This window comes from Branchiostoma belcheri, unplaced genomic scaffold, assembly GCF_001625305.1.
Source record: "Branchiostoma belcheri isolate BF01 breed outbred unplaced genomic scaffold, Haploidv18h27 scaffold30, whole genome shotgun sequence".
In the NCBI taxonomy this organism is placed as follows: Eukaryota; Metazoa; Chordata; class Leptocardii; order Amphioxiformes; family Branchiostomatidae; genus Branchiostoma; species Branchiostoma belcheri.
Genome location: NW_017803910.1, coordinates 739,876 through 755,848, shown reverse-complemented (window position 1 = coordinate 755,848; position 15,973 = coordinate 739,876). Strand labels below are relative to the sequence as shown.

Sequence of the window (15,973 nt, the reverse complement as noted above, 5' to 3'; positions counted from 1 at the left end):
CATGACCACATATTTGAACAGGCTTTCCCTTGTCAAGAAATCCTCAAAGCAGCTTTAAGCTTTTTATTTTCCAAAGTCTTGGCGGTGACTTCAGGCGGACAGACAGAGGAATTGATCAGAAAAGAAGAATTAGCCCTTTTTTTCTGAGCGCGGCGTCAGTAGAGGCTGAGTGACGTAAGAAATGTGAAAAATGCTTTTGTGGAGGAGATTTCGCTGGGAGGTTTTCTATGCTTTGGGACACAAAGACCCTTTTTGTGACCTGTACCATAGACATTCCTCCCGAACGGTTGAAGCATTTAAAGTCTGAAGACTTCAAGCCGAATAGGAGAAGAAAAAAGGGCAACCGTCAAAACTATTATCTGTATTGTACCGTCCTACAAAGACTTTGAGAAGTATGCAAAACTGTCTTTGTGTGAGTCCTCCAATTTTCCAAGCCCTTTTATCAAGGTCAGATAAATCTTCCTCTAGTTTTTTTATTTTAAATCACTCTAATCTAATACTCTCTGATTGCTTTTGAAAAATTGATCTCTTTTAGAGGATATGTCAAAGAAGGAAAATTCTTGTGTAACGTTATGTACAATGTATGACTACAGTATAAGTTTATGTATTCAGTACTGTAGTTTGTTTTTGAAAAAGTTATGCATATGTCACACTTGAAAGAAAATAACAAACAATATGTTGTCATCTGTGCCAAAAACAGCTTTTCACTGCATACATGCTTAACTCAGCAGATGACCTATTTTAAGAACTATTTCAAGGTTTGTGGGCCCGAAAAGTCTTTTTCTGTATGCTTGACTTTTATTGTAAACCTCCTTTCACTTAATGCAAATAGAAAAGTAAATAGACTGTAGCGTAACTTCTTCAAGTTCTTGTTGATGCATGAAAACTTGCTTTATGTAACTTCCTGTTACCATGTTTAGTTTACTGTACTCTAAATTCATTTCTTTTGCAACGACAGTGAATCATTAAACTAGCTAGTACTACTAGTAGTAGTGTGTAGCATAGGCATGCTTTTTATATTCCATTGACTTAACTGTTAACAGATAAAGAATATTTATATTTTTATATACCATGGATTTGCCACGTCTCCTGTTACTCTTGTAGATTTAACTGGCTCCTTTCCCAAATACCCATGGACTTTCGAAGAAAGGCCTATACTTGACACAGGTGTGCAGTGTGAATGCTGTAATTACTCTAAGCCACTCTCAAATTTCGGAATGCTGTACATTGTTTCTCCTGCTTCTTGTTTCTATGGTAACTCTACCGTGAAAGACATCCGAACAGATGTATTCTCTGTCCGGTAGAAATCATATTTCACAACAGTGGCTTTGTGACGTTTGAGAATACCGAAACGTACTGTCATTTCAGGTGTGCTAGCAGGTACAATGTATTGCTTTGTTGGTTCCACCTCCGCAAACGCACTAGCAGGAACTCAATACAGGAAACTCTTTATTTCCATTGTGCTGCAAAATTTCAGTGCCCTGAACTTGAACAATATTTACAGTACAGAACAGATGACTAGCAGGCCTCCTGGTGTGAGTAAGTAGTACCCTTCCCAAGTTACCTGTCCTGTTTCCAGACCAGAACTGAGAAAGCAAATAGACTTCTTTAGTACCATTAGCTTCAACTTGCAACATAAACATTCTACATCTAGACTATAGTCTTGAATTTTTCAAGTATTTTACACTCCATAGGTTGTGCAAGCCTGTTTTGGTACAAAGAAATAAATCAAACTTTCTTTCTGAGGGACATGAAAACATTTTAAAGATTGAACACAATACCAGGGGGTTACGTTTTCATAGCTCAGAGGAATTACCACATCATGTTCCTTTTGGCAAGACCGTTTTACTTGGGCAGAGGGGCACTAGAGCTAGCCTTACAAAATGTACCCTGACATAGTCAAACTTAACATGCACATGACAAACTATACGTTGATCAAGCTTTATTGAAGTCAGACTCTTTTTATCCCTCCTTTTCTTAGAAAATTGTGTTTTCATCATAATTGCTTCTTGTCAGACAGCAAGATCTTTTTAAAATACCAAATGTAATATACAAACTTATTATACAATTTGAGTTCATGTCATTATTTGTCATTCCAGAAAGTAAACATCTCATTTTCAGTACAGGTTTTAAAATGTTTTTGGCATATCTCCTACATGTGCTACCCTACATGTGCTCAACTTTGTGGTGTTTTCTGCTCTCAGCTCAGTAGCAATTGGGGTCAGGTTAGGGTCGTTCACAGATCAGTTGCCAGATGTTGTAGTTCATGTTGAACTCAGCAGGTCTTTGATTCATTAACTTGAGAATCCCTGTGGAGTTAGGTAGACTCTGTGAAGTTTAATCCAAGCTGCAGAGCTAGCAAAGTACTTAATGTTGTATATATACTGTAGGCCTGGTCAGCAGTTGCAAGGAGCTACTGTCAGCTTGAAATGAGCATTATATTTTTACATAGCTGCCGACCCCCTGAATTTTATGCAAGCATAGAAGGAATCCCCCCATGCAGAACCCCTTCACCGTCTTTACAGAGCTTGAATCCTCTTTTGTAGCAATATAATTCAGGATTTTCCTAACATGCTGACTCAGTTAATGGAGTTTTGCTATCACCAATGATAACTGCCGCAGTATCTTAGTACTAACAGAACTGTCTGGTCAACAAATAATGGAGTCAGGTGTCAGGAAGTTTTTACAAAAACTTTAAAAAATTCAGCTGAAGGTCGTTGACATTTGACGCCAGTTAGAAGCAGATGTGCAAGGAGTAGACGGACCTGTACATACAGAAATTTTGTTTGCCCGTCTGTGGTCCAGTTGGTCTAAGGAGTTAGAAACCACAATATAGACCTGTGTACAAGATAACACTTTTGGTGTGCACCGAAGCATGCTCACTGTTTGGAAACAGGGGACTTGCTTGATCGGGTTTCCCAGAACATCATGTACCTTGTACTAGTTGTAACCCTGCAAACCCCCCTATTGTTGTATTGGAACGTTCTGGCAATTAGATCTTGGGCTTCGTTGCTTAAAGAATATTTGTATTTGTATGGTATACTGACAAATGAAATTATACATGTAGGTATTTGCTACGAAAGAGTGTGTATGGTATGTGTGTTGCTTATGTTATAACAATAAAAAATTTCTCTTTTGCTGGCCCTTTCATAGGTACTATTGGACAGTTTCTCAAGTTGGAATTCTCATTTATTGAATTTTCTTCCTACACAAAATCTTGAACAGAATGAGTGAAAAATCATTTGTAAACAGACCAAAGCCAAACGTCTGCTTGGAGATTACTGTGGTAGTTTTGTGGTAAACTAGATTGACATACATGGGTACAGGCTTTTAGCTAGGATTTTTTTGTTGGGTGTCCATTTTTTTATTGTACGCAGCAAAGACGCACAGTGTGTGACCTTTTTAGGGGGGCTTTTTGGACATTCATGATTCTCTCAAACACAACTTTCTGCATTTTGAGGAATTTGAGTTTTTTCCTTCAGTAAACCATCATTTTTGTATGCTGAAAGGAAGCATGTGTGCATGGCAGGGGTTGGAAGTGGAAAAAATAGGGCATCTTTTGGGTGTCCTACCAAAAAGTAAAGCGTCCAATTTCTTACTATTTTCAGTACAGGGCGTCCAAAAGACACCCTGGACACCCCCTAGCTAAAAGCCTATGTGGGTGGGGTTGGTCATGAGATGATCCTGGCCATCCCTACACAGGTGATGAGCAATGTGTCAGGAATGTTGGGTGTGGATAACACAGTGCCCTTGTAACATGTATTACTGTAGACTATACCATTGCTGCAGTGGTTGCTTACTGCAAAATATACTATTCCTTTCTTTCAGTATATCAGGTAAAGATGCTATCTTGATGTTGGTGGTTTTGCTTAAATTTTTGCAAACTCTGAATGTCATGTAGGATCGCCACAGTATTTTATATATGACAGTATCTGATACCACTGAGTTTATCATGAACTACTGTGTATGGAGAATTTTGTTATGGAAACTTTGAACACTGTATATCCTGTATTCCTGTTTCTTGTAGTGTTGAGTTCTTGGTGATACTTCCTACTTAGGACATACCTGGTAGTAACCTTAACTGGTACTGTTGTTTCAATAATATAACCATTGGAAAACTCTGTTATGGATTGGCAATAAAGAATGTTGAAGCTTGGTTATAGATCCGGTGCCCTTCTATTTCTAGTAGTATTGAGACTTCATCCGTACATTCAATTTTCACCCGAGAAATCGATACCAAAATATTTTGAGTGACTTACTTTTCTAGAGACTGAGTCGCCTATATACATTACTCTAATATGATTCCTTGGTATGTATCAGCCGTAGAAAACTCCATGTTGAGGACGCCTACCAAGATTAGTAAGAGGTCCAGAAGAATACAGGGTTGGGAGGAAAACTTCCATCTTACTACGTTCACTCTTAGAAACTGTGTGGACCATGGTGCATACTGTCCTCTTAGACTGTCCTGTCAGTTTGTCAGTTCAGCATTATCTTTTGAATTTGAAATCTGAGAACCGAGCAACAGATTAAATTGTTGTTGTGGCCTTACATAATTACATACAATATCATGTACCATATCTCCTATCCCATACATGCAACCTCCATTAACATCCACTTGGATATATATATCCACTTTGCGAAACAACTTGCCTAAGAGACCTCTCGTGCAGCACCCCAGGTATGCATAGTTTAGATATGCAGGAGTGCATTCATTTTACTGGCTGGCATTGCATTGGAGATCTGTTTAGATATATTTTTTGAAGGTGGCATATATATGGAGGCTGCCAGCTTGTGAGCGTAACGTGCTAACCTCTAGGCCAAAAGGTCCGGACCTGTTGGACTGGGTCAGTTAGTGGTGCTTGAACCCTAGCCTCTACCAGGCTTCGGGAGGTGGCTGGAAAGAGTAGAAATCAGCCAAATAGAGAGATAACATGCCAGGGAAGTTGGTCCGCTAGAGAGAGAGCAAACTGTACTCTCTAGCGGACCAACTCCCTTGGCATGTTATCTCTCTATTTGGCCAATTTCTACTCTTTCCAGCCGCCTCCCAAAACCTGGTAGAGGCTACTTGAACCCCACTGTTACAGGTCCCACATATTTGACAGTAACTCAATATTACTCATCCCTGCCTGTGGATAGTGACCTAGTTTTCTTGGCATGTTGAAAACTTGTTTACAAAATCTTGAACAAGATTGGGGATACTGGCTTCTGGGTGTAACTGCACCCACCTATGTTTTCTTCCCAAGGTAGGATCACTTTTGATGGTAGCGTTGGTAAGTTGGTTATCAATGTCAATGCTCTACAGAGTTATACAGTGGTTATCAACTAAAAGGTTTGGTAATTTCTTTATTCAACTAACTTTTAGGCTTAAATGTTCATACTGTACAGTCCAAGTTTCAGACACAGGTTTATGGGAAGCCCTGTAGACTGATGATACTTCAGGAAATGATGTGGTTTGGGAAAAGAGCTACCTGCCCTTTAGTAATTGTCCATTGTTGTTCAGTATGGAAGTGATGGTGAGTTTTGAGGAAGAGTAGTTATTGTTCTGAGGAAGCAATCAGTGGTCTATTACAGGTATGGGATGGAAGTCAGGTAGACAGGGCTGTTTTACATAGAGGCAGGCTGTGGGGATGAGAAAAGTCAAGTCAAGCCAGCTTTGTAGTGTCTCTTGCTACTGTTCTAATTCTTCTATCAGTACAGTGATTTCCAGAACCAACAATGCAGTTTGTACTTTGTAAAAGTTACATACGGTAAGAAAAAGCTAAGTTGGAGGTACATGTATGTATTTTGTTTAAATTTTTTTGTGCATAGAAAATATTGTAGAAAGTGACCATATTGTAAAAACCGAAAGGGGCGAGCAGGTCACAACCGGGAATCGAACCCGAGTTGTCCGCTTGGCGGTCAACAACGCTAACCACTACACTAAAAGGTCGCACGACCATTTAGCATGGTCAGTTAGCACTGTTACACTACTCCCCCTTTTCTTTCAAGATTCGTCCTCGAATCTTCCGAGTCCGACATCCCTGGAGCTGCCACACTTATCCTCAGTGCCAGTACTCACAGGGCCGGCATGGGAACCACTGTAAAAACCGAAAGGGGCGAGCAGGTCACAAGCGGGAATCGAACCCGAGTTGTCCGCTTGGCGGTCACCAACGCTAACCACTACACTAAAAGGTCGCACGACCATTTAGCATGGTCAGTTAGCGGAGGATACAATATATTATATGTTGTGTAAAATATTAAAAGTAAATATACTTTGCCAGAGCAGTTAGCTGGTCAGAGATGTTAGGTGGGCTTACGTACTGGCTGGCTTTTGGGGCATACTGTACAATGTTCCTCCCCAATATCTGCTTGGAGATTACAAACAATGGCCAGTCGCATACTACACACTGTATTTGGTGGTAATGACTGTGCAATGACTAATCAACTTCATTGACCACAGAACTGCCTGTTTATTGTTGTGTGGTGTTCTGGTTGTCAGCTATAGGAAGCAATCCGGCCTGAATTACAGGAAGTGGTTCAGGACTGGTTTGGCCAGTCTGTCTATAGTACTTACCTGTATCATAGAGACAGTCAATATTGAAGATATGTACCATGTACATTATGTCTAGATACACTACATTTTGTGACAGAAAGCAGCAAAGCTGGCATATGGAGTTAGAACAATGAGAAAAACCGTAAGTTGTACACTTTATGTAGCTTCATTGTATGGTAATTTTGGAGCGTCTGCTTTGTATTGTGATTAATCCCATTATTACAAATTACCATACTTTAGGCAAAGTAATGACTTGTGTTTGACGTAATTTTGAATATGTAAGCAAATGCGCGTTCTTTTGTGGTCAGAATTGGCCTGTTGAAAAAGTACTCTACACTGATTACACCAAAAGGTGGGGATAGTTTGATTTTCATTTGTGTTAGTTACCCCTGTCGGTTTTCATTATGTCACAGGTAATTCGGCCAGGTGGTTGTTGGGTTTTGAAAGTTTTTGAAAGTTGTAGAGCAACAGCAGGCTAGAACTCTGACTTCTTTATTTGTGAAATACGTGAAAGTTAAGTTTTGCTTGGCATTGTGTAATCATAGTGGACGTTTTGACTTTTAAAGGACCAGTTTTAGGATAGCTTGTACCACTTACCAGGGCTTACAGTTATGGTGTTCACTCATTTCATAGATCAGTCTTTCTGGCTAGGCTGCGTTTCAATTAGGAATCTAATACAGGCTTTACCTTACACAGATATTTCTGTCCCTTGTTTGAGGTTTTTAGAGTAATTAGAGGGATTAGCTTTGGAAAAGAAGCTTTGCAGTCTCTCAAAGGATTTTCCAGCTCATGTGATACCAAGCCCTGGCAATGAAGTGTCTCAAATATGGAGTGTGGTGTTACACCATTTTCCTGTCCACTAGGCTTTTAGGCTAATTGGTTTCATGTGATGCAAGTTCGTATGTAGAGCAGAAAATTATGATATAGCAGCGTTTCATTTTCAAAACAGGAAAATACTTCTGTATTGAATGTGTGGATTTTAGAAGCTTGTAATTTGTTTGTGGTTGTCTAGAAATTTACTTGTAATCAATGTAACATTTTACTTGCATGTGAGTCTAACAACAATGATCATTCACTCATGCAATTGTATGAGATTGTTATGGCATGACCAAAGGTATTACCTGGTCCTTAGTGAAAAAGGGAAAAAATTGACTTTGACTGGTAACCAGTAAATGCTCAGCAATCTTGAGCGACTTTCTTTCCACATATTTGCATGATCTGTATCTGTATAGCCGGTATAACTGCCCACCAGCATGATGTTTATTGTGTGAAATGTTTGTGTGATGTCTCTCTGTGCACATGGCATGACAGTGCCAGTGATACAGTTGGTTGGACCTTGCCTTTTAATGATAATAATTTAATCATCCTACGCACTGGTATGACATGCCTTGTTGTCCTCTCACTTATTCCTCTAACCAAGAAAAAAAGTTGTCTGTCCTCGTTAGAATAACAATACTCAATCGCACCCCTTGCAGCGAGAAACATTTCCCCCTTTACGCTTGTTCTGATTTGCATCTGATCAACAGCTTTCATACTTTCCTTTCAAATGTATGAATCTTTATCCCAAACCTGTAACAATGGGCCATTGTGATGCAATTTACGACAATCGGCTGTTTTAAAGGCCTGGAGCAGGGTAAAACGAATGGATCTCAAGTGGGTGATGATTAGGTGAAATGACCCCATGATGAACTGGTATGCAAATTATTACCTTTGAGGTGCCAAAAATTACGTCACAGTGTCAGAACCTACTTTGAGTGAGCCTTTGGTAATATGAGTGAATTTGTTGTAAAAAAAGTTGATTTTAACAGTCACAAATGGCATTTTTACGACATGTTCATGCAATTACATCACATTTGTACTTTTAATGAATATTGCTAGGCAACACGGTAAGGTAGATTCAATGACCAAAATATTTGACTGATTGAATAACTACTGTAAGTCTCTTTAGATTCGCGGGGCCTAAAGTTCGCGGTTTCGGGAAAATGGACAATCCGCGGTATTTTTAGATTCGCGATTTCTCCTTGGCTATTTTTCAAAGTGTATATTTAAAATAATAAAAGGTCGTGTTCCGGCATTTATATCCTAAAACGCGGCGCAAAAATTTGTTTCGTGCACCGCGCGAGGCTGCCGGTGGTATAGCTGACGATCGATCTGACGCACGTGTAAACAATTTTCTTTGTTCGGAAATAAGCGCTAAAACGCTATTTTCCACGACTACACATCGATACTCTAGTGAAGAAATGCATAATCGAAAGAATCTTTCGGGAAAATATATATTACTAAAAATATTTATGCCGTCTTCGGCGAGATTTTGAACCCGGAAGTATGCAAAGGTCGCCTTCGGTTTTGTAGCGGCCCACGGTAGCGTTTCTATCCAGCAAAAAAAAAAAAAAAAACGCCCGCAAAGCAGAGCGCAAAAGAGAATCAACTAACATTTCCCAGATACCAGCAGTTATATTTCTAATCAAAATATTTGTAGATATGCCCGATGTGCCCACAATTTTCAAGCGCCCGGGCGCGCATGGCCGGCGCGCTGCACACAGAGATTTTTGTCCGGCGGTGCACGTTTGACACGGCCAGTGCCGCAGTATCGCGATTCGGTGTCTCATGATATTATAATTTTTTGACATCAGTATAACTTAAAAAAATTTTGGTACTCAACATACGTACATTTGCTAAGAATAAAGTTGACTTGCAGTGATTTGTGAATCGCGTGTGTTTGTGTTTCGCTTACCGTCGTGAATGCATGTGGGGAGGGGGGCGCACTTACGCAAAACATATTCGCGGGGAAATAGATTCGCGGTACAAAGGTCCCCGCGAATTCCGCGAATCTAAATATACCGCGGAAATTTGTAGACTTACAGTACCATGTTTGTCAGCATTAGTATAAAACTAGCCCAAAACCTGTAAATTCCAAGTATAAATACTCTTCAGCTTTGCCAACATCCAGATTTCCTGAATCCAGGGCCTTCAGACACTCTGTCTATGGAATCCAGGCATGTGGATCTTCAAATGACCGAAGAAGACAGAAAAAGGCTTGTTCAGCCCCAGAGTGCGACGTTTCTCGTAACACCTGGGTTTTTATCACAGGAAAGGACGCAGGATCTGAGTCCTCCAGGGAGCTCATCCAGGGAAACCCCAGTAGATATGTACTTCCTCCTCGTTAGAGCATTGTTGGCAGGATAATTAGCATGTGTTCGTTAAGTAAACACACAGAGCAGTCTGTTTGTCTGGTTCGCGCTCTGATCTGTCTACAGTTGTAGAAGGACTTGCTGTTCCTGTAAATTCTGCCGAAGTGCAAAGGCTTGTTTGAACTTTGTCTCAAAGTTTAAATATGTTCAAGAAAGTTGTAATAGCTCATGGCCCTAAAGTGTGTGTAAATGTCTGTAAATCATTTTAAGTTTGGGGGACTTTTTGGGTGCAACACAGTGCATGTTCATAGCAGTATGATGAGTTTGAGCTGTGAACACAACCTCTGCAAATATTTCATGATTTGTTTTGAGAGGAATTAAAGAAACAATAGCAATTATGATGGATCATTGTAAAGGGCAAATTTGCATTGATACAGTGTTGTATAAATAAATGTAGGCCTAATTTGAACTTGCTTGGTCAAACATTATGATATTGGAGCAGAACTACTCAAAGCAAAAGGAGTACTGATGCTTGCATGACATGGAATTTATCAGTTATTGGTACATGTATAATGGTAAGAAGCTGCATTATAATTTATAATCTTGACTTTTCAGCTCACTTGGGCTCCCACTCTACGCATCTTTACTTCCTAATGTTGTTGCTTTGTATTTATTTATTTGTTTGTAACCAACATGTGTCATGTCTATCAGCAGTTTGTGACATCCTTGGAGGCAAACTTTGCCAAGAACAACAAACAAACCTTCCCTACAAATATGCTTTTGATGTTCAGATCATTTTGTAAAGCCACATTACAAAGTGACATTTAAAGGTTATATAATCATGTAGATCTGACAGACTTTGTTTATTTTTCTCCAGGTTTCTGACAGAGGCAAGGCAAAGGAACCAAAGTTGCCACAACTACCTCTTGTTATTTTATCCAACCTCAACATTCAACACCAGGCTGGAATCCTAGGAACCAAATGAGGAGTCAGCGGACATGATTCGAATCGGAGGTGGCAACTGAGAGGCTAGTTTCAGTATGATGTCCCCTGGGAGATGGCTGAAACATGTGTGGCTCTTGTCAGCACCCAGACAGGGTCTGCAGGGGTAAACACACACCAGTTCAACCACAGTCTGCTCTGACAAAAAGGGCCCAACTGGAGAAAACTCACCAACTTCTCAGTTATAAGTTGGACTTCGATTGGAGATGTAGTCGCTGATGTTGCATAGAGAGTCTACCAAGTTGCTCAGTGGATTGATGTATGTTGTTGCTGTAACAGCTCAATAGCCATATGTAACAGTTGCTGGGACAAGGCACGGCAAGCTGACACGTTTCGCCACTGCAGATTTGTGAGGACAATTTTACTTTCCTGTTGCATCCAGTCCACCAACTTCGAGGACGGAAACTTCTCTGTATCTTTTCCGACAGGATGATTGGCACTGCTGACATGTGGGTCCAACAAGTTCGGATTTGAACTGATGCAGAAAGGAGGCTCTGATTCAACTGGCATTGCAACACACTGATTCATACAGGATATTATTGAAATAGCCGTTGTGACGCCAAAAGTCAAGCAAGAGAAGGAGATACCTTGCCGCAGATTCTAGTGATCACCGAAACACAGGATTTCTTGTAATATTTATTGTTACATACTTGTGGTATTTGGCTACAAGTGTTATTTATTTTACAACGCACAACAAGTTGACGTTTTTTAAAAACTTTTGTGAAGTAAGAATCGTAGAAAGAAGCACGATGCAGTATCAGAGTGTATTTGTACTGAGGAGGTTGCAGTGTTTATGCCTGTTGGTGGTCTTGGCCCTGGAGACGGCCAGAGGAAACCAGCCAAGTACAGACCTACCCAGGGACCTATCCAAATACTACTGGAAAACAGGTGAGTGCTCAAATTACAGTATTCACAAACGAAAAAATGTTTCAAAGAATGCTTGCAACTTGAAAAAAAAAAAGCCATTTTTCTCGAAGTAGATTACATGTATTGAACTGTGTACATAAATGAAGAAAAGGGGTTAAAATAACAATTAGAATTTTTGTTTGTTTGGAAATCATCCACCCCAAAAATAACACGTCACTCAATATGTGTTACACCTCTGATTGTTCTATGGAGATACACATTTTCCCTTAGAATTTTTTCTTTGTTTTATTATATTATATAACAGAACCATGACGAGATTTTCTGCCACTTCTACAATACGTCATCTCATTTTCATATTATATATGGATATATATGGAAATCCCCTAATCTTTTGATTTATGGATTCAAAAATCTTTGTTGACATTGTAGGCAGCCATATGCCACGATAATATCAGGGAGAGAGGTAAAATCTGTATAAAACAGGACTCAGCATGTATAGGCCAGGTTGTAATCTCGACAAGACATCTCTGTTACAGTATACACCTCATGGGGATAGATAAATACAGGCTCAACATGATTGGAAAGCTTCAATACCATCCTAAAGTACGCTCTCCAAATAAGCAAGTTTAATAGGCAAGGGAATACGCACAAAACTAGAGACCAAATATGTCGGGATCTATTTTGGAAGTTCTCTAGGGAAGAGTGCGCATGGTGCCATACCATGCATGTGTCAGGGTTAGTGCCTGGGGAGGAGGTCTGGCTTGAGTTTGGTTGTTACTGTTAGTGACTGACAGCTGTAGTTGATAGGCAGGCCTGTAGTATGTGTATACTACAGGGTTTTACACTATTGGAAACAGGAAGGGATCATGTTACACCAGTAACACTAGTACAGACACATGTTGGTGATACATGGATATGAGTTATGAATTGTGTACACAGGTAGATTCTTCTTCCATTGGTAAAATAGCCTGGGTGCCAGACTGTTTTCAGGGCCTACACAGGCCTGTTCCTTGGCCCTGATCCACTCTGGGCTTAGCTTTGTTATGGGTCTGGAATCCAGACTATTGGTAAAAGTGATGTAGTACATAAATGTACCTGTAATTGAAATGAATTAACTTACATTAAAGGAATGAATATACATGATCATTACATGTAGGCACAAATGAACAAATGAAAGAAAGGCCAGCATTCCAGCTCATCTTCTTATCTTTTTTTCGATAAATCTTCCTGGCACTGTCATATCAGAAAATCTTGGGGAACCCCTGTCTTCAATTTGCTGACATTCTGTAGGCTTCATCTGGTAAAAATCGTTTATCTATGATGTTGTGGTTGCCCTCATTAAAAAGGTAAATTTACACTTTTTAGTTAATTTTTAATCTAGTTAAACTACAGGTAGCATGCTCAAAGTGAATACAATGGCATGCCTTCCTTTAATAAAACATGTTCCATATTTGAGGTTTGACCAGTATGCTGGTCATGAGACAATAGATGACTCCACTTCAGTCTTTTCCCTGTGGTTTTAGAATTATTAACGGTAATGGTGACTGAAATGGTCCTGATGTAATTTCTAACATACTAGTACCCTCAGGCATAATGCATTGATTAGGGAGCTGGACATGATATGTTTTTACAGTGATGACAGACATCTGTCAGGCACAAGGAAAACAACAGTCTAATTTTGGCATATGATATTTCTATTTTCAGAGATGATGTAACTGTAATCGGTGTCACTCAAACTAGATCTTAGGTTGTGGCCACTCGTTTCGATTTAATCAATTTTTTTCTTCATGTATTGTATAACATAAACAGTTTCCAAGAGTTGTACATGTACAAGGACAAATTTCAAGTTGCAAAGTTATTTCTGTTCAATACAAAACAAGTGGTGAATGGAGTTTTCAAACCTTTGTATATATTAACAGCAGCTGAGCCCCCATTTGCAATATGCTCTTTTCCCTTCCTGCATTGAAAGAATTTTAGTGGTTTGAATGGATGCCAGTCTGTTATGGTTAGGAACAATCCTTTTTTCTGAGGTCCCCCCTGGAGACCAGAGGTCAGTAGACCACAATATGACACTCCGCAACAGCTGGGAGATGGCATGGGGGTATGGTGTACTGTTCCCTCTTTAAAATTTAAAGGCCAGCAGTCATGCTTGCTATTGGTTAATGTCTTCATCTATTGTCCCAAGTTGTGTTGTCTTGTGTGATATTTCCCCAAAGGCACGACATAGTGGCAGTTGTTTTACGTTTGCAGGAACTTGATTTCGCAGTGGGGGAGGAGAAAGGCATTCGCTGTGATTTAGTTTTTGTGTTTGACACAACTGTAGAAATGCAATGCCATGACAGCACATGTCGTATTGTGTAGAGTTCACGAGCACAGCAAGAACCTACTGAGAGAAGTGTGAACATATGACCACAGGATAAGTGATCTTTTAATAAAAAATCCAGTCTTTTTCATACATGATGACAGTATGTTGTAATGTAGATGTCATACTCAGATGTCAGATGAATAGCAGCAGCAACTGGCAAGCAGCAGCTCCATTATGTTTGCCCTTGACTCCTGAACTTCATGGTTGACCCCTAAATTCTGAGACCATCCCCAGAAGACCACAACAAGTAGGGTATAGAACAGGTGGTGAGCAGTGATGTAGAAGGGGACAGCACAGGAATGACAGCATAGGGGCTGGCTGTCTGTTTGGATTTGAAGTTGTATGAACAGGGATGCCATTGGTCAGAACAATCTTCAGAAGCAGTGCAGTACTGTCCATTTGTTCTCGCAACACATAAAACATCACAAATGCTCCTATTGTGAAATTTTAAAAGTCACTGTCCCTTCAGAACTACTGAAAAGTCAAAGTTACCGAAGAAGAAGATCACTCAGGAACAATGAAATCTGGTCTATGTGGACAGGTGGACATTGTCAACTGGAAGAATTACCCAAGGGACCACCAAAAGGTGATCACATTGGCCAGGTGGTTCTTATATACTGATATGGCCACTTGTACAGGTTTGACTGTACTGTATACTGTAAGGTTAACCTTGAAAACTACTCCAAAACTTAGAAAATAAGCACAAGTTTAAGCGTGAGATCCTTTTCCAAGCTTCAAACTGTCAACAAATGGCAGTTTTTAGACATTTCATTAGACAGAAATCTCGTTTTGACCACCTGACTCCAGAACTGAGTTGTCACAAAAGTTCCTGATGGAAGGTTCAAGTTTACATTCCAACATGTCAGTCCTGACTGGTTGTCTTGGCAACTGGGGTCAGAGGTCAGCCTGCTGTTGACAAATTGTCAGACAGGGTCAAGAACACTCTAAACTTTTGCTAGGATATGCATCAATGTCTGCCTTGGGACTGACTACTTAACATTTGTTTTATGTGAGCTCATTGTTGTTCTGTCATTTACAGAGTACTGTAAGTTCATTTATATTTGCTGGGACTTAATTTCGCAGTAGGAGGAGAAAGTGTTTTTTGTTGTGTTTCAAGTTTGTACAATGTAGTTGAAAGTTTTACAGTACAGTCATACATTGAAATTCTCATCTGCAATTACTGCAAACGTTTCAAGACTCACAACTACATGTACGCATGGACATGTTCTAATTTCAAAATGCAGGTGCATTCTCACCTCTCATTCTCCTCTTAGAAAAACATTTTACCAGAGAGTCTTTTATCTGTATATGGGGGTTTCTACATTTTCGTGTTTTCCAGAGAAGCGCAAACCCCCATACGGTAGCCTCTCAGTGTTTTGCCATGCAGACCTCTGTGAACTGACCAGATGGAAGTGTAAGATGATAATGTACTTTGCTAAGAAAGGCACAGCTGCCTGCATCACAGGGATGTCTGTAAACCCCAGTAATACTGGTATGAGGAAAGTGTTGGGCAAACAGTGGGGATGGAGACTAATGGACTTTTACAGCCACAGAAAAAACATTGACAACATTTGTGTATGTTTCGTTGGGAGTCCTTGTTTTATGATAAGTAAGGGAAACTGCATGTTGAACTGAATCAAAAGTTGTAATGCTTGGAACAATGTTTGATGCCTTTTCTGCGGATAGTGCAAAGCAGCTTCGCTATGGCTCATGCTTACAGCCACTGTGTTGCCCTTACTCGTTTCAAAAACTGTGTCCGATTCAAATGCCTGAAGTTCCCTCATACTCACCATCCACAAAGTGCAAGTTTATAGAAAACAATGTCAAACTTTAGAACTATCATCCTGTGTCTATAGGAGACCATGTGCCGTGTCAGCCTGGCATTGTTGTGAAGGTTTCCAGCCTGTGTTTAGGACCTCCCTGACTGTGGTAGACTTCTTGGTAGGACATCTGTTGATTCAGAGCTACATTACAAATAAAGAGAAAGAAAAATAAGCAAAAGGAGTGAAGCACAAAAACAGTCATTCTTCAGAATGCTAAGGAACAACCTAAGTTGATGGATATAATTCTTACTTC

At 39.9% G+C, this 15,973-nt stretch overlaps 1 protein-coding gene across 1 annotated transcript in view; it reads left to right on the top strand.

Moving 5' to 3' along the window:
- LOC109474266 (thrombospondin type-1 domain-containing protein 7A-like) overlaps positions 1-15,973 on the top strand; it is a 43,470-nt gene that overhangs the window by 10,147 nt on the left and 17,350 nt on the right. The window contains exon 2 of the mRNA XM_019774540.1: positions 10,541-11,553. Within this exon, the coding sequence (XP_019630099.1) occupies positions 11,415-11,553 (139 nt within the window). The 5' untranslated portion in view covers positions 10,541-11,414. The remainder of the gene's footprint in view (positions 1-10,540; positions 11,554-15,973) is intronic.